At 43.4% G+C, this 19,113-nt stretch overlaps 1 protein-coding gene across 5 annotated transcripts in view; it reads left to right on the forward strand.

Moving 5' to 3' along the window:
* Window positions 1–18,425, forward strand: part of ZMIZ1 (zinc finger MIZ-type containing 1) — a 2,170,450-nt gene extending 2,152,025 nt beyond the window's left edge. For 4 of the 5 annotated variants that reach the window (XM_044056883.1, XM_044056886.1, XM_044056882.1 and 1 more), the window contains 2 exons: window positions 1–9; window positions 15,735–18,425. The exon at window positions 1–9 is cut by the window's left edge and continues 27 nt beyond it. In XM_044056883.1, coding sequence (XP_043912818.1) covers window positions 1–9; window positions 15,735–15,842 — 117 coding nt within the window. In that variant the 3' untranslated portion in view covers window positions 15,843–18,425. The remainder of the gene's footprint in view (window positions 10–15,734) is intronic. The other variant, XM_044056885.1, reaches the window with a different exon arrangement.
* Window positions 18,426–19,113: the final 688 nt, after the last annotated feature.

Genomic DNA, 19,113 nt, shown 5'->3' on the forward strand with positions numbered 1-19,113 from the left:
GGTCCACAGGTAAGCAAACCTCTTCACTGCTGCTGCCAGTGGTTGATCCCCAACACACACACACACACACACACACACACACACACACACACACACACACACACACACTTCAGAACACAAATCATTTAAAATATGCTCCTATTTTGAGCTTTTGTCTCCTGTTAATTTTAGGCTTATCCAGATACCTTGAGCAAAGAGGAGAGGTACGCAAACCCATACCTCTTAACTGTACAGATTTTTGCCTCATATTTTTGGTCTTTCTCATAAAATTGTGGTTTTTCTGGAAAATCATTGAGGGCTGTAGTCAGAAAATAATGACATTGATTTGAGTTTCAGACTTAATACAGTGCAGAAAATTCATGCTATTGCAAAATTTCTTGTTCTATCTACTTTCTAAGTTTGTAAGAGCAATATTTAAAAAGGTATCCCTTTTTTGGTCCTTTGTCCCCCATAATGTGTAGCTTTGTCCAAATTTCTTGCGGTAAGAGGTTGAGAGGTTTGTGCAAACCTCTTAACTGCTGCCAGGGGATCGCTTGCTCACTCTCGCTCTTCACTCTCTAACAGACACAGTCTCTTCTGCTTTCATACATGCATTCACTCACACATCATCGCTCTCACTCTGTCTCAATCTCTTGCATGCTCATTCTCCTCTGCTTTCATACATGCGTTCACTCACACAAGATCGCTGTCACTCTGTCTCTCGATCTCTCTCCCACACTATCCCTTCTGCTTTCATACACACATTCATTCACACGCAGACGAAAACATAAACAGAAGTATACGCATGCACACTGGTTTTCTGTTTTATTTATTTTTTTGCACTCGCTAAGCAGCTGCTTATCAAGTGAAAAATAATAACCCGATTGATATCTCTCTCACTCTCATACACAGATGCACTCAAACACTCATGGTCCTAGTGCTACAATTTAGAATTTCAAGCACACTTCAACAGTGGTCTAAGCTGATGTTAAATGCGAGGTGTACCACACACACACACACACACACACACACATATGTGTGTATATATATATATAGAGAGAGAGAGAGAGAAAGAGAGAGAGAGTTTCTTCGTGATTCCCTTCCTTGTTGTCATTGCATGCTGCTCTTCTGTTGAAGATGGAGTTCTGGTTGTTGTCTTTTGGGGTTGCTTTATTAACTTTATCTGTATAATTTTCCCCTTTCAAGGTGTGTTTTCTGTCATGTAGTAGTGTACCTCAGCAAACCTAAGTGCATAGACATTTGGCTTTCAAGCTCCGTCTTCCTCTCCATCAGTAGATGCCAGCTGAAGAAATGTGAGTGCCTCTGCACTCCATGTTTTGGTTGCCTGTTTTTAGTTAAAACATTTATGTGGGATGCATGATCAGGTCATACGGGGACTGTAGATACTTAATTTGTGCATACAGGGACTAACAACAGTCTGCAAATTATTATTCACTATACAGCAGAGACGTCCAAAGCAGACACCCAAGCAACCGCTACCCCAAAACAAAACACGTGCAACACATAGCTCACAAAGCCAGTGTGCCAAACAGTCACAGCCCTTAAGGCTAAACAACACACCTGATACACTTGTAATAGGTGACTCTATCCTCAGGTACACTGACGTCCCGCTCACCAGGCTGAACAAGGAGAAGGTCACGGTGAGCTGCCTGTCGGGCGCTAGGATCCGCCACATAACACAAGCACTCAGGTCACTCCAAGGCAAGTACAAATATGACTCGGTCATTGTCCATGCTGGTGTGAATGACCTGAGACGTACCTCCCTGGACTACATGAAAAGAGACATAGAGGAGCTCTCTGAGCATGTAACCCAGGCTGGTATGACCCTGACCTTGAGTAGCATCTTACCCTCATCAAGAATGATGCCACAATATGAAGACAAGATGATCAATTTCAACAATTGGCTTAAGTATTGGTGTCATTCAAAGGGGATCCAATGCCTGTCAGCCTGGGATGACATGCTCGACAAGCCACGATGCTTCGCTAGGGACGGCTTGCACCTGTCACACCTGGGCTTTCGGATATTGGCAAAGGCTCTTGTCACCCCCATAATTCCTTTTTTTAGGCAAGGCTTAAAAGACAAACCCACCTCCATAGGTATCACAAGGGATAAGAAACTCAACGCCAGAAGTCTAAACTTCAAGATGCACGCACTCAAAACTCTCCTTAGCATGGAGAACATCAATATCTGTGCAGTAACAGAAACCTGGTTAAACACTCCCGAGAGCACCCCAGCACTACCAGGTTATACCTCATACCATGCTTTTCGGCCCCAAAACTTGGACCGAACCACAAAAGGAGGGGGGGGGTATCAATATTCATCAAAGATACCCACACCTCCAGGTTGGTGGCACAGCACGAAGCATCAGAGACTATCTATGTGCAACTAACAGTGGGTAAAACTGCCTTCCAGTTTATAGCCTGCTACAGACCACCCTCCCAAACCCAGGAACCCCACTCGGCCTTCCTGAGAACACTGGAAAATATGAAGGTCTCTCCAAACACCATTATATTGGGCGACTTCAACTACCCAAACATAGACTGGGAGCATTACTCTAGCTCCAACACCCTAGCCCAAAGGTTTCTAGAATTTCTAAACTCAAATGCTATGGAACAACTTGTTACCACTCCCACAAGAGGGGAAAACATACTGGACCTGATCATCACCAACATGGGGGCTCTATGCTCCAGACCAGAAGTGTATCCCTCACTGGTAAGATCAGACCATAAACTAATCTCACTGGATATTCACATCCCGACCCCACCCCCTGCCCAGAAAACCACAGTGAAAAACTTCTCTAAAGCAAATTTCACACTCCTCAAAACTGAGGTGGAATCCTTCAAAGCCCCCGGGCCTGTGGAAAATACGGCCCAGACCACAGGATCCTTTATAAACGCATTCTATGAACACCTTCAGGAATGCATGGATCATGCAATCCCAAATAAAACCAAGACCCAATCCTCCAAAGGCAGGTGTCCTGTCTGGTGGACCCCAGCCATAAACAAACTATACAATAGAAGGAGGAAGCTACTACATGATAGAGCAAAATCCCAAAAGGGAAGGCATCTCTGATCAGTATTAGCAAAAAAACTACGGGCACTCATAAAATCATCTAAGGCCAGCTTCGAGAGAAAAATTGCACAGGACACTAAGGATAATCACAAGGCTTTCTTTAGTTATGTTAGGAACCTGGGTGGGAATTCCCAGATATGCTCAGAATTAGTCCAAAATGACAAAAAAGTACACCAAACCCACAGACATTGCCAACATCCTAGCTGACAGGTTCAGCGCAAACCCCCACCCCCCCCCACCAAAAGGGCAAATATCTGTCCCAGCAGAGTGCTGCCCCCCCTGACATCTCAGAAGCTCAGGTAAGAGCCGCCCTCTCCAAAGCAAAAAACACAGCATCAATGGGAACAGACGGTGTCCCGGGCTGCGTCCTACATGAATTCCAAGAAGAGCTAAACTCAAACATAAAACTACTGTTCAATCTCAGACTTACTACAGGATATGTACCCAAAGAGTGGCGTAGAGCAACAGTGGTCCCTCTCCACAAAGGTGGTGCCTCAACGGATCCTGGAAACTTTCACCCCATAAGCCTGACTAGCTTGGTCTGCACAGCTATGGAAAGGATCATCATGGACCTCATAAATAAAGATATTGGGGACCTACAGACACTGGATCCTACCCAATTTGGCTTTGTTAAGGGCAGATCCTGCCTCTTAAACCTGGTCGATTTCTTTGAAACAGTCACCAAGGCCATTGACGAGGGGAAGGTGGTCCACACAGCCTACCTGGACCTCGCAAAAGCCTTCGATACAATACCCCACTCAGGCATTATAGATAAGCTCACCAGCTTAAATATAAACCCCTATGTCACTAGATAGGTTGCAAACTGGCTCAAGGACAGAACCCACATGGTTAGAATTGCTGGAGCCATGTCAAACTCCAAACCAGTTACAAGTGGCGTCCCACAAGGCTCAGTCCTGGGACCTCTCTTGTTCGGTATATATTTCTCGGAGGTACAGGCCAACACGGAAGGACTGTGGCTGACCAAGTTCGCAGATGACTGCAAACTAGGCGCCATAATCGACTTTCCAGCCGACACAAGCATCCTACAAAAGGGCCTCATAGAAACAGACAACTGGTGCCAGAGCCATGGCCTCAAGCTAAACGCCAAAAAGTGTATAGTCATCCCCTTTGGCAAAAACAAAGTGCCCACAAATTACCACATAGGTGGTAATCCATTAAGTACGGAAGACGTAATTAGGGACCTGGGGACCCAAGTTGATAGCAGTCTCTCATTTGAAAACCACGTGGCCAAAGTGGTTAGAAAAACATTTTATATAGCCCATCTAATCATGAAGGGATTCACATCTAGATCAGGGGAGGTCATCGTGCCTCTTTACTCATCCCTCATCAGGCCCATAATTGAGTACAATTCCCCTTTTGGGATGTACCTTACCAGACACCTGCAGCAACTGGAAAGACCCCAAAAGTACCTCACCAAGAGGATCAAAGGGCTCAAACAGATGCCATATGATGCCTGGTTAAAGAAACTCCAGCTCTACTCAGTGGCATACCGCCTGCTCAGAGGCGATCTGTGCCTGACGTATAAAGCCATGTCCAACCCGGAATTAATGGACATGCTGCACCTCAGAAAATCCAAATCCCATCGAGCTACGCTCGAGAGACTTGAACCTCAGCACTGAAATAAATAGGACATGCTGGAGGGACAGATTCATAACCCAGAGGCTCCCTTCACTCTGGAATAAAATCCCAGTCCAGGTTAGGCAGAGTCCCTCATTGACTCTCTTCAAGAGGAATCTTGATGAGTGGATGGGAGATCGTAGGTTTACCCCGGGTATCACTTCTGTGTCACTGTTAGACAGAGGCACAGTATACTAACCTCGAAAAAGGGCATAGCAAAATTCATTTAAAATGGGTGGCGAAAGCAAAACACACTCTGGCTAGGCTTATAAATGCCCTAGGGCAGATAGCCTAGTATGAACCTATACAAATTAAGACTTCTGTCTGGCAAATGGCCTAAGGGTACCCCCCCAAAAAAAACTATTCTGAAGATGTTCAGTGAAGGTAGTTTTGGTGAACTTTTTTTTTTTTGCTGTAACTGCCTTCAGCAACATGACATGAATCCAGAAAAAGAGTAGAGGAGTGTAGTAATGAAGGGGAGGTAACTGTTATGGCATTTACTGTGGCAGATTCCATAAGCTTATCATTTCATCCAGCCCTCCAGAAAATGTAATGTACTGCCTATTTTTATACAAATATTCTTCAAAATATGTACAATAACACCACAAATTTAGTAAAAAAATGGACCAATATATAACAGAAGTTATCAGTGTTGAGGGCTTGAGTTAAACAGAATTTTATAAGTTTTGCTTCTGTTAAGATAATTTAAGCTTTACTATTTTGGGTAGATTTTTCAAAGCCCCAACAATTGATTATCGCCTAATTGTTCACTTTTTTCTAAACTGCTGGATTTGTTCTTGGAATTGTGTTGTAGACTTTTAAATGCTAAGCCTTTCAAACATTTTGTTTGTTTAATAACCATGTAAACACAGTAGGCACCAGAACCACTTTTCATTGGTGACCAAGGTGTGGTGTTTACTTAGGTAAGATGTTCATCGTGTTACACTGCTGCAGTCATTACACTTGGGTTATCCTGCCGTCAGGCGGTCCCGCAGTCGGCCAGAGTTCCAAAGTCTTGGTCTGACGTCAGTTGCTGTTGCCTCCTCCCTGACGTCAGTGCGACAGAGGTATATAAGATGCAACCGATGCCATTTTCTTCAGTCTTTCTTGCCGCGCGGTGCCCGAAGCAAAAGCAGTTCGCAAGTGCCGGTCGGCCATCTCCTGAGATTTTCATTCCGAATCCAGAACCAAAGTCTTCTACAAAGCTAAGTACCCCATTGGGGAAACTTTTTCTTGCCTCAGACCGATGTCAGTAAAAGTTAATAACTGTATTTCTTGTGGGAAGCAAATACCTCATAAGGATTTCCATTCCTATTGTATCCCATGCTTAGGCCCTGACCACAACGTTACAGGTTGTCGGTTTTGTGCTAAGTTTAACAAGCGCACTATTAAACATTGGTTTGATTTTGCCCGACATTATTTTGGTAGAAAATTCAATTATAACATGCCGTTGGAACTTCCGACGACCGGAATACACAAAAAGCGCAAGGACAAGGATAGGCATCCGAGGCCCAAAACTGACGATGAAGCCTCTTCTAGGCCAGTCACCGGTTCTCCGGTTTTCAGCAAGGCGCCTTCGCAGCCCCTGACGACCGCTTCTGTAGAACCACAAGCCGCCTCTGACTCCCACGTGGAGGTGGCTGGGCCTTCGGACACACAAGCTCTTCAGCCTACCCGAGACTAAGCTTTCAGAGGGATCCGGAGCAGCTGAGCAACCCACAGCTACAGAGGGTAACTTCAGACCTACACAGTTAAGCATTAAACCCTCAGCTAAGTCTAAGCCTCCTTTACAGTCAAAGAAACAATTACAGCATTCTCTGGGACAGGCCCTCCATGCCTAAGAAACAAATGCTCAAAATGGCCGAAGACCTAATTACTCTGATCAGGGGGTCCCATCCCCCTCCTGATAAAAGGCCTAGACAGGATGCAGACTACGACTCACCCGACCAGGTGTCCATCTCTTCTGATTCATCCTCAGGCCTGGGATACTCTTTACCCCCTTATGAGGATTCTGATGCTGAGGAATCAATTCCATCAGCCTCACCGCCTGAGGACTACTCCTTTGGGGAATCCCTACATACCATGAGGGAGCATTTCCACTGGGAAGGCCAGGATTACTCAGAATCCAAGAAAAGGCTCAGAGACTTCCTTTTATTACCTCAACACAGACCCCTTGCTATTCCTCCAGTGTTAGATATTGTGGATGATGTTTATACTGAATCCAGCTTAAATCCATATTCCTTACCTCCAGCCCTGGCATTTGTAAAAAGGTATTAAGTTGCCTGGAGTACACAGTAACCGAAAAGAAATCAAAACTAGTGCCCTCGCAAGAGATTATATTCCTGGGTGCCAGCTTGAACACAACGGCCCAGATGGCTTATCTCATGCCAGACAAACAAGGACAACTGACTCAATACTTTCAATTGATGGCAACAAAGACCCAGCTCCCTGCAAGAAAAATTCTACAGGCCTTGGGTTACATGGCATCCTGCATACTACTAATTCTATATGCCAGACTGCATATGAGGAAACTACAATGGTACCTAAAGAATGTATGGTCTCATCACTGTCAAAGTTTGGAAACGGTTATACCACTAATCCCTTGCCTTCAACAGGAGTTTCAATAGTGGGCTCAAGCTTGTCACCTCAACAAGGGGACAGCCTTTTACACAACCCACAGCCAGGCAAACACTGACAACGGATGCATCGGATTACGCCTGGGGAGCACACATGGCAGGCAAATGTATTCAGGGCAGGTGGACCGCAGAACAAAGACATCTTCACATCAATCAAGAAGAGATGCTAGCTGTACAAAATGTGATTATAGCTTTCAAGGACCTGCATCCAGGACAACTACTACTAAAGACAGACAACACCACAGTTATGTGGTACATAAACAAGCAAGGGGGCACTCACTCCTACCCCTACAAGCTATGACCTTATGGAACACAGCTATAAACCTTCAAGTTCATCTGCAAGCGCAATTCCTGCCAGGAGAGAACAACACACTGGCAGACGACTTAAGCAGAAACATCATGGATCCCCACGAATGGGAGTTGAATCCACAAATATTCAGAATGATAACATAGAAATGGTGGAGCTCAGGCATAGATCTGTTTGCATCCCTAATAAACTGCCAGCTACAAAAATTCTGCACAAGGAGTTACCATCCACAAGCATGGAAAGTGGATGCCCTCTCATTCAGCTGGAAGAACCTACAAATATACGCTTTCCCACCCTACCTGTCCTGCCAAAGGTACTCATAAAAGCCAGGCAGGAAGAGCCAAAGATGATCCTGATTGCACCAGACTGACCACGCCAGCACTGGTACCCAATCTTAAGGAGCTTAGCACAAGAACCACCCTGGATTTTGCCTCAAATCCAACATCTGCTGACTCAGCACAACAAACAAATACTACACAGCCAGCTAAAGACCTTAAACCTAGCTGCATGGAAGATTCCTTAGTCAAGGAAGCAATGCCTCTCTCCAAAGCTGTTATGGATGTCATTCTGGAGGCCAGAAGGCCTAGTACCAGGAAAGCCTATTCGAATAAATGGAAGAGATTCTGTGCTTGGAACCCAAGCTCACAGCCTTGACCCTCTTGTCCCAAACATTCCTCAGATACTACAGTACTTAACTGAGATGCTAGACAAAGGACTTTACTCATTTTCCACCAGGACAGGGTATCTTTACTAACTAACCCTACTTTTATGCCAAAGGTGGTATCCAGTATGGCTCTAAACCAAACTATTCACCTGCCAACATTTTATCCTAAACCACAGAATAAAGGAGAGAGTCTACTGCACTCTTTGGGCATTCACAAGCTGTTACGCTTCTTCTTGGACAAAACCAAAGCTTTCAGAAAATCTGAGCAATTATTGGTAGCATATGCTGCAGGAGCACAGGGATTTCATGCATAGGAAATTGTATACGATGTCCTTCAAGGATGCATCTGCAGTCCTTACAAATGGGTTGTCCTGTCGTCAGGCAGCCCTTCGGTCGGCCGGATTCCAAAGTCTGGGTCTGGCCTCGGCTGGTGTCGCACTTCACCCGACGTCATAGCTGCAGTTCTTCGGGTATAAAGGCATCAGCCGACGCCATTTTCCTCAGTCTTTCTTGCCGCGTGGCGCCCGAAGCAGAAGTTGTTCGCAAGTGCCGGTCGGTCAGATCCAGAGATTACTACTACCGAATACTACTTCAAGACTTCTAAAAGCTAAGTACCCGTTGGGGACTCTTTCTTGCCACAGGCGATGACAGAAAAGTGAATAACTGTTTAACTTGTGGGAAACAAATACCTCATAAAGATTTACACTCTTACTGCTTACCTTGTTTAGGCCCAGACCACGACGTAGCAGCTTGTTTAGCCTGTGCTTCTTTCAACCGACGGACGCTTAGACGCCGGTCGGAGTTTGCTGAACAGTTTTTCGCTCAGATTTTGCGTACATAATGCCGCCGGATCCTCCGACTTCACAAGTTGTTAAGAAACGCAAAGAAAAGGACCGACACTCTCGGTCAGCGGTTTCGGCCGAAACCGCGGTTAAGCAAACCGCGAGTGTCTCGGTTTCGGCCGAAACCGAGCAAATGGTTCTATCTTCAGCCGAATCCATGACTACTACCGAGGCCCCTTCTAACCTGGTTGAATCGGCCTCTGAAATTCAACCTGCTACTGTGGTTTCACAAGAATTATCGGACACCATCCCTTTGGATGTTCCAACCCCTGCACGTGGTGCTGCTAGGCCGCCTGCAGCCATGTCCATAAAGGCCTTTGCCAGGGCTAAAGCAGCCAAAACTTCTAAGTCTGTGCCTGTTAAGCCCCCCTCTCACAGGCCCAGTTCCAGTTCTCAAATGCTCACTCTGGCAGAGGATCTCATCTCTTTAATAAGGGGATCCCAACCTCATCCAGACAGGGCCTCTCAACCTCCTCCAGAAAAGAGACCTAGAGCAGAGCCCCCTGAGCCAGTGTCCTCAGATGATTCTTCTGATGATACAGACAATACAGACCATCCAGAGGCTCCTTTTTCTACCTATGAAGACTCCGATGCTGAGGAATCGATTCCTTCTGCCTCTCCACCAGAGGAATTTTCCTTTGGGGAAACCTTACATGCCATGAGAGAGCAATTCCAATGGCAGGGGCAAGATTTCTCAGATTCAAGGAAAAGGCTTAGGGCCTTTTTGCATTTACCACAACATAGGCCTTTAGCTATACCTCCAGTTCTTCCTGTTGTAGATGATGCATTTAATGATGCTTGCACTGCTCCTGATACTTTGCCTCCAGCCCCTGCTAAGCCCGATAGGTTCTACAGGGTCCCGGACACACATCACCATTTATACAAGGCTCCTTTTGCAGATCTTGAGACTATCTCCCAGGGGCCTAAGGCAGTAGCTTCGACCTCAGTTAAAACCCCTCTCCCCTCTGAAAGGGAGTCCAGGTCCTTAGAGAGATGGGGTAAAAAAGTATACACCTCTGCTACTCTCTCAGCTAGGGCATTGAACTGTCAGTTTCATATGATCCAATACCAGGAGTTTATGCTTGATCAGTTAACTAAGAAACTGTCCTCTGATGATTCTTTAGATAAGAAATATGTTCTAGAAATGGTGCATAACATTCAGCAGGTTAGTAACCATTCTTTAAAATGTGGCTATGATACACTGGAGGCTTCCTTTAGATCAGCCATGACTGGCACAGTTATAAGAAGGCATGCATGGTTGAAAGAACAGGTCTTGCCGGATCATGTTAAAGCAAAACTATTAGATGCTCCTATGGATAAGGTCAGTTTATTTGGTTCTCCTGCTCAGCAGGTACTGAAGAAAATGGAAGAGAAGGCAAAATCTGTACAAACAGTGAAAGATTTCTTACAGGTTCAGCCTCCAAGGTTTAGCAGGAACTGGCCTTCCAAAAATTGGTCCTTTCCAGACTCCTCTAAAACACAGAGAGGCAGGAATAGGCGTTCAAGAGGCAGAAATCAATCCAGAGGAGGTGCCTACAGGGGACGCCAGTGGCAAGGTAACAACCAGCGAGGCACAGACACAACTACTACCACTGCAACAGGACAATCACAGTGACTTGGCTCTGGCACCGCCTACCAGGGAACAAATAGCAGCACCCTTAGGCGGAAAGTTAGCCTTATTTTCAAAAAACTGGCACTACATCACAAGAGACAAGTGGATTTTGCAAACTATAGACCAAGGCTACAGGTTTCATTTCCATACTTTACCAGGAAAAAGAGGAATGCCAAACCTACCACCAAATCAAAAGACAGAAGCTCTAAAACAAATAGCTCAATTAGCAAAGATGAGAGCTGTGGAAAGGGTACCATCTATGGAACAAGGAAAGGGATTTTACTCCAGACTATTCCTGGTACCAAGAAAAGAGAAAAATTGGAGGCCTATTCTCGACCTGTCCACTTTAAACACATTCATCATTGTTCCAAAATTCAAAATGCTGACCCTACAGCAACTTCTTCCCATGCTGGGCAAGGAGTATTGGCTGGTGACTCTAGATCTCAAGGAGGCATACCTGCACGTCCCCATACGACCAAATTGCAGAAGATACCTCAGATTTCTTGCAGGATCAGAGCATTATCAATTCTCAGCATTGCCCTTTGGCTTATCTACTGCGCCCAGAGTGTTCACGAAATGCCTGGCATCAGTAATCGCTCACTGCAGGATTCAGGGAATCCAAATATATCCATACCTGGACGACTGCCTGATACAAGCGGACAACAAAAACAAGCTAACAGAAGACTTACAAAGAGTCATTTGCTTACTGCAAGCCCTGGGATATACAGTCAATATAAAAATATCAAGACTGATACCATCCCAAAGAATAACCTTCTTAGGTGCAGAATTGGACACAGTAAAACAGATGGCATTCCTAACTGCAGAAAAACAAGAACAACTTCCTCTCTACTTCTTGGCATTAACAAAGCAGAACAAACTAACAGCAAGGAAAGTACTGCAGGCCTTGGGCTTCATGGCATCCTGCATAATCCTGGTCCCTCATGCCAGACTGCATATGAGAAAGCTACAGTGGTACCTGAAGAATTTATGGTCTCAACACAGGCACAGCCTAGAAACCGAAATACCACTAATCCCATGCCTGAAACAAGAGTTCCTATGGTGGGCTCAGGCATGCCAGTCAAACCCAGGTTTGCCCTTCCACAGCATTCAACCAAGCCAAACCATCACAACGGACGCCTCAGACCTCGGTTGGGGCCCACATGCTGGACAAGTGCATACAAGGCTTATGGACTCCAGATCAGCTGCACCTGCACATAAATCAAAAGGAAATGCTGGCAGAAAACTAGCAATCCAGAATTTCAGACCATTCCTCCAAGAAGGGCAGTTGATGATAAGGACAGACAACACCACAGTCATGTGGTACATCAACAAACAGGGAGGCACTCATTCATACCCTCTATGCCGGATGGCACTGGACCTATGGAATATGGCTCTGAGCTACAACATTCAGTTACAAGCAATTTTTGTACCGGGAAAAGAAAACATCCTAGCAGACATATTAAGCAGAACTACCTCGGATGCTCACGAATGGATGCTACACCCGGACATCTTCAAGGCCATCACAAGGAAATGGGGACTGCCACAAATAGACCTATTCGCATCCCCACTCAATCACCAGCTCAAGAAATTCTGCACAAGGACGTACCACCCACTTGCTTGGAAGGTGGACTCTCTATCCTTCATTTGGAAAGGCCTGACAGCATATGCATTCCCACCTCTTCCTTTGATGCACAAGGTGCTATTGAAAATCAAAGAGGAACATCCAAGGATCATTCTGATAGCTCCAGACTGGCCAAGACAACATTGGTACCCATTACTGAGGAGCATGTCTCGGGGGAAATTGTGGACACTACCCCTGATTCCTTTGCTGTTAACTCAGAGCGGCCACAACACCCTGCATCCAAACCTGAAAACTCTGCAGCTGACTGCCTGGAACATTACATAAGAGCAACTAACCCAGATTTATCACAAAGGGTTAAAGACATTATCCTTGAGGCCCGCAGACCCTCAACAAGAAGGAACTATGCAGGAAAATGGAAAAGGTTTCTCATTTGGAGTACTGAAAGGGGAAAAGATGTATCAAAGGTAGACATTGCCAACATCCTGGAGTATTTGGCAGAGCTTTTCCATACAGGCCTGTCCTATTCCTCCATCAAGATACATGCATCAGCTATTTCTGCAGAATACAGCTTCGATCCCCTGTCTTCTCGCATCCTCTACTCAGGCAGTTTCTGAGAGTAATTAAAAATGTAAAACCTCCTAGGAAACCACCATTACCAGCATGGGACTTGAACTTTGTGCTAGAAAAATTGACACTCCCCCCTTTCGAACCAGCAGCAACAGCAGATCTTCAACACCTATCCTGGAAAACTGCTTTTCTGCTGGCAATTACCTCAGCAAGAAGGGTTTCTGAGCTACAGGCTTTAATGGCAGTACAACCCTTCCTAATCTTCCATCAAGATAGAGTGTCCATGAGAACAAATCCTACATTTATGCCTAAGGTGGTATCCAGAGTGTCTTTAAACCAGGCTATCCACCTACCTACCTTCTTCCCCAATCCACAGAACAGGGGAAAGACTGCTGCATACTTTGGATGTACATAGACAGTTGCGCTACTACCTGGACAGAACCAAGGGCAATAGAAAAACTGACCAGCTTCTGGTAGCATATGCAACAGGAAGGGAAGGAAAAGCAATTTCAAAACAGACAATCTCCAAGTGGATAGGAAATTGCATCAGATTCTGTTACTCCTACCATGGAAAGCAAACTCCACAGAACATAAGGCCTCATTCTACAAGGGCTACAGCCACTACCACAGCTTTCTTACGAGGAGTGGCTACCAAGGACATTATAGAGGCTGCTACTTGGACCTCCGTGCATACATTTGCCAAGCATTATAACTTACCTTTATACTCTAGATCCCGAGCAGGGTTTGCCACTGCTGTTTTGCAAGGGATCCTAACTACACCATAATTTCTTCTTCCTCCTCCCCTAGTTTGGCTATGGTATTCTACCCATTTGTAAGGACTGCAGATGCATCCTTGAAGGACATAGTACAGTTTTGTACCTACCATAAATGTAGATGTCCGAACAGGAATGCATCTGCAGTCAGGATTATCCACCCTCCTTCCCCTCTGGTATTCCTAGGGTATTTGCCCATCAAATAGCTAGCTGGGGGGGATCTCTTATGGTGTATTTGTTTGTATATATGTACATACTTGCTTATTTTTTGTGTTTGCCTTCTACTATTTGGAAACATTGGCATTTATCCAAAATTTAGCTATCCAAGAGGGCAACTGGCATCTGGGGCAAGAAACACTGAGGAAAATGGCGTCGGCTGATGCCTTTATACCCGAAGAACTGCAGCTATGACGTCGGGTGAAGTGTGACACCAGCCGAGGCCAGACCCAGACTTTGGAATCCGGCCGACCGAAGGGCTGCCTGACGACAGGACAACCCATTTGTAAGGACTGCAGATGCATTCCTGTTCGGACATCTACATTTATGGTAGGTACAAAACTGTACTTTTCTGCTACACATACCATGGAAAACCTGTACCTAGCAGCATTAGATCTCACTCCACCAGGGCAACAGCCACTTCAACTGCCTACCTCAGAGGAGTACCTACCAAGGATATTTTGGAAGCAGCAACTTGGAGTTCTGTACACACCTTCACCAAGCATTAACATCTGCCTCTATACTCTAAATCCAGAGATGACTTCGCCACTGCAGTGCCTTATAGCCAACCCAAATGCCTTATAGGACCAGCCACCCTTCCTCAGCTTTGAGATTCTACCCAAGTGTAATGACTGCAGCAGTGTAACACGATGAACATAGTACAGTTTTGTACCTACCATAAATGTAGATGTTCGAGTGTAGACACTGCTGCAGTCCTGGTTACCCTCCCACCCTCCCGTCTTACTGGCTGGTACGTACCTATGTCTTCTACTCTTGCTACCTATGGGGAGTATTTGCTGGTAGCTGTAAGTTGTTTTTTGCTTTTCTTATGTATGTTTTATTAGCAATTGGAATTGCCTACATATTTAGAGGCACCTGGCATCTGGAGCAAGAAAAACTGAAGAAAATGGCGTCTGCTGCATCTTATATACCCCTGTCGCACTGACGTCAGGGAGGAGGCGACAGCAACTCACACCGGACCAAGACTTTGGAACTCTGGCCGACTGCGGGACCGCCTGACGGCAGGATAACCCAAGTGTAATGACTGCAGCAGTGTCTACACTCGAACATCTACATTTATGGTAGGTACAAAACTGTACTTTACTTAGACATGTGACATTGAGAGACTGAGGAAGTTAAATTCTGGAGTATGTAACTAATTATTTGGTTATAGTCTAAATGCAAAACACCCATTGTGGAAGCATTTCATTTTTCCACTTTTTCTTTTTAGACTTACATTCTTGAGACGACTCACTGGGCAGTCATAAAAACAACTTTTTTTTTTTTTAAACATTGCTGTGTAGTTTTGATTTCATTTTTACATTGTACATGACCTGGAAGATCCTGCCATCCTGGCCATGGTGGCACAATTTAGTAAGATTATAATGCTGAATAAAGTATAAAAGCAGAGAAAGTTAGCTACAACTGCCTTCTGATTAGTCTGTTCTTATTTAAAACTTGGTACAGGTACATGTGAGATGCATCATTGAGCAGATCGGTAAATAGAAACAAAGTATCCTGCTGCTTATAACAGTGCAGCAGTTTTCTGCCTTTGTGTTTTACACCGTTGGATCTTCTGTTTCACCCCTCCATGTTAAGCAGTCGACTCTGTTTTCTGCAGATTCACACTTCAGCTATTACCAAGTGTCTTGATTTAAAGTTAGTGTTTTGCACTGTTCAAATAAAAGAAATGTGTTTTTTTCAGTTTAGCAAAATCTTGTGTAGTAAAAAAAAAAAAAACAACACTGAAAGATGTTAACATTTGCTTATTTGTAGATGTATGCGTTGTTGTAACAGTAATGTTTTTCCCCTTTCAATTTGCAGCTTCTTCCAGAACTTGCAAATCCAGACGACTTGCTTAACTACTTAGATCCCCCTGAGTTGCCACCCAATTGCAATGACGACCTTCTGTCCCTTTTCGAAAACAACTGAACCTCCTCACTTCTACTGCTCACCGTGTGTTTTTTTTAAGTGAGACACTGGTATAGCCTGGAATCCTGTACATCCTTCCCACAAGTACTTGTGACTGAATAAAAACGGTGCACTCCCTGCTTTCTTCCTCTCAGAATGGTGTGTGTTTTTTTTTTTTTTTTTTTAAATTAGACATTTTCCATTGGAATTCACATTAATCCCATTAAGTCCTCTGCACTGTAATTAACTTGCAGTCTTTTAATATAACAGTTATTGCAGCTGCTGAGTCCACATTCATTTTAATTTTACAGCAAGAGTTTTATGATCTGTCGAGAGTGAACTGTTTTAGAAATACACAAGTCATGACAACTGCCCCAAGCTTGTTGCAGAATCTTCCCAGCTGGTGGTCTTCCATTCCTGAAACTCTGGCTCTTATGATCTGCTTCTGACTTGTGACACGAACAGGGATTCTGTTGGCTATACTGAAAAATACGAGGGGAAACAAAGCACAAATGTTTATTGAAATGTACAGACACATAAGCAAAACTGGAAAACTCATGAAAGGGAGGTATTTCTAACTCAAGAATTTATTTTGTAACAGACAGCCTTGTTGATGTCCAGGCTGCAGCCTTCAACAGTGCATTAGGACATTGTATTTGAAAAAGGACAGCACAATTTACTCCTTTTTTCAGAGCTGCAAATTCTATTCATTGTTGCTTCAAAAGAGTTTCACTATGCAGAACTGAGTGAGTTCTGACACTGTGGAAAAGGGGAGACATACAAGATATTGGTAGAAACCTTCAACTGAATGGTTTAACAAAATATGTTTTGTTACACAATGTTAAACATCAAAAAAGCAAGTTCTGGTAAGAGTGCTGGCGAAGACAGAGGAATTCAGTGCAGGAGGGACAGGAAGAAACTTCACATCCAACTTCTTCTGTTTTTATTTTATTTTTATTATTGTTATTATTATTATTTTTTGTAATAAGCTGGAACAGGGCACTTCAATGAACTACAATAACAGCAGCCTTTTTTTCTTAAAGACTGTTACACATGGGCCTTTTCTTTTTGTCTTTCAGGATATTTTTTAATAAAAAAGAGAACTTAGTAATATAATATGACTGCCCTAAATAGACCCTGGTGCCACAGTCACTGTCTTGCCCCTGTGACATGTGCTTTTTATGTGGTTGGTTCTCCTGCATGACCCTCATGTTGTTCCTGTAGTCAGTATGTGCCGTTTTCCCTTTGGTAAATTCTGTACAGTAGTTGTGTAAGACGTGCATGCGTGCCAACTTTACCCCTTGTGCAATGATGCCTCAGCATTTCGCAGTGTATCCTTTTCTGTTTCCTCACATGCAGCTTTGAACTCCTTTTATTTTATTTTTCTGTTGAAAGCCCTTTTATGTTAATCATCATTTTTGACATCAGGAAACTCCATAGGGCTTTTGTTTTTAATTCATGAGCAAAAATCAATTTTATGATTTTAGCATTTTTCTTTCACGTTACTGTGCTGCGGGTGACGTGAAATCGGCCAGCTGTTGAGGATCTGCTTTTATCACCAAAGTTATTTGTAAAAATAAAAAAGCTGTTTTCTGTTTCATGTTTTCTTTAAGCATTGTTTAGTTCCCTCTGCAGATTCTCCATGGGAGTTGGCAGCAGTTTGATGTAAATCATGCAAAATTGGTGGTTTGCATTTTAGTTCTAGCAGCAAAACTGAAACTGTAAGCATTATGTAGAATTTGTTATCCGTTTTTGTTTTCTTTTTTTACTATGTGCAGTTCAGTAATGCAGAAATACTTATTTTAAAAATGCTATTGTAAATATTTATGTGAATATTTTAGCATCATCTTTGATAATTTTTCTTGGTTGTCTAAAGTCTGTATTCTAATGTTTTTAAATATGTTAAAAGGTATGCTCTGTCTGCCCCACCAGTAGGTTATCCAGTAGAACAGTTTTAAATTTTTTATGAACATGTCCATGGAATATAAAAAAAGAGATTATTTTATGTAGTTGACCACACCCTTGCCTATATTAAACTTTGTAGCACGTTTGCAAGTGCTATTTACTGGAATAGAGAGAGGTGGCATAGATTTTGGTCATTTCTTTTCAGAAATGAAAATTTGGGATTGTAGGAATTTTTTTTAAATCTGTTTCCTTTATTACCGTAATTGAATGTACTACACTTATAATTTCTGATGTACATGATAAGTGGTATTGGTGAATGTGCAGACATGAAGAAGTCAACAAGGCTGATTGACCTACGTGGTTTAGGACTCTTAGCAATTCTGCATTCTACTTGCTGTCCAAAAGTCTGATTTGGTTAGCAGAGCGTAAACATACTTTTATGGGTTTCACCGTTTGTTTACATGCATTTTGAGTTATGCTAAAGTCAGGCAGCTGGTTTACATCTAAGCATTTTGTTTTATGTGGTTGTACACTAGAAAGCAGTTTGTATTTCATCCCTTCTTATGACTTCAACTTTTCTTAAGGGTCATTTGCAACTTTGCAGTTGACAAAGTCCCCATTGCCACCAGACATTTGGTGTGGGGCAGAATCTTCAAGTTCCACAGTGAATAAAACGCATTTTGCAGTTTAGAAATCAAAGTTCAGTCATAAAGCTGTGTTTTGTGGCATATAAAACTTATTATCATTAAGGTCCTTAATGTATTTTTCACTAATGTATTCTCCTCTGAAGCAGCTTTTATCACATTCTTTTTTAATCTGAAGAATGTTTGACAGTGTAACAGTTTGTTTTGCGGGAATGTATTATGTGGTGGAATTGTTTTTCTTCTTTCTAGAGTAAACCAATGAATAAGGTTAAAAAGTCATAATTAATAGGTATCATGATGAGTAGGTGTCATTAGTTTACCCCTCAGTTTCTAGGCAGATATCTGCGCTGTGTAAAATAGTTTTGATAGCCTTTACTGTTATGGTAGAATGGATTACAATTCCTGTGGAATCTCTCTCACTTTTTTAATGAGATCTGCATTTTAATGTTCAAGTTATTAAATGGGTCTACTGCATTCTTCACTGTTGTAGGAAAAATGGAGAGTTCATCTGTAGCCTGTTCCATGTTCTGGATCCACCCAGCTAATGTCTGCAACAGTATTTTTAAGTCATACTTTTACATGTATTTTTCCTAAAATTTGGGCTAGCTTAAAACCCCACTTCTGCATGCAATGACAAAAATTTCAAATTGAAAAAAATGTGTAGCTGAATCACAGAAGCTATATACAAATGAGGATAGGCCAGTGTTTTTTCTACCAGCTAGTTTGAGCCCTGTGTAGGTGGG

Source organism: Protopterus annectens, chromosome 14.part0 (genome assembly GCF_019279795.1).
Source record: "Protopterus annectens isolate FY-2018-M chromosome 14.part0, PAN1.0, whole genome shotgun sequence".
NCBI classification, from domain to species: domain Eukaryota; kingdom Metazoa; phylum Chordata; order Ceratodontiformes; family Protopteridae; genus Protopterus; species Protopterus annectens.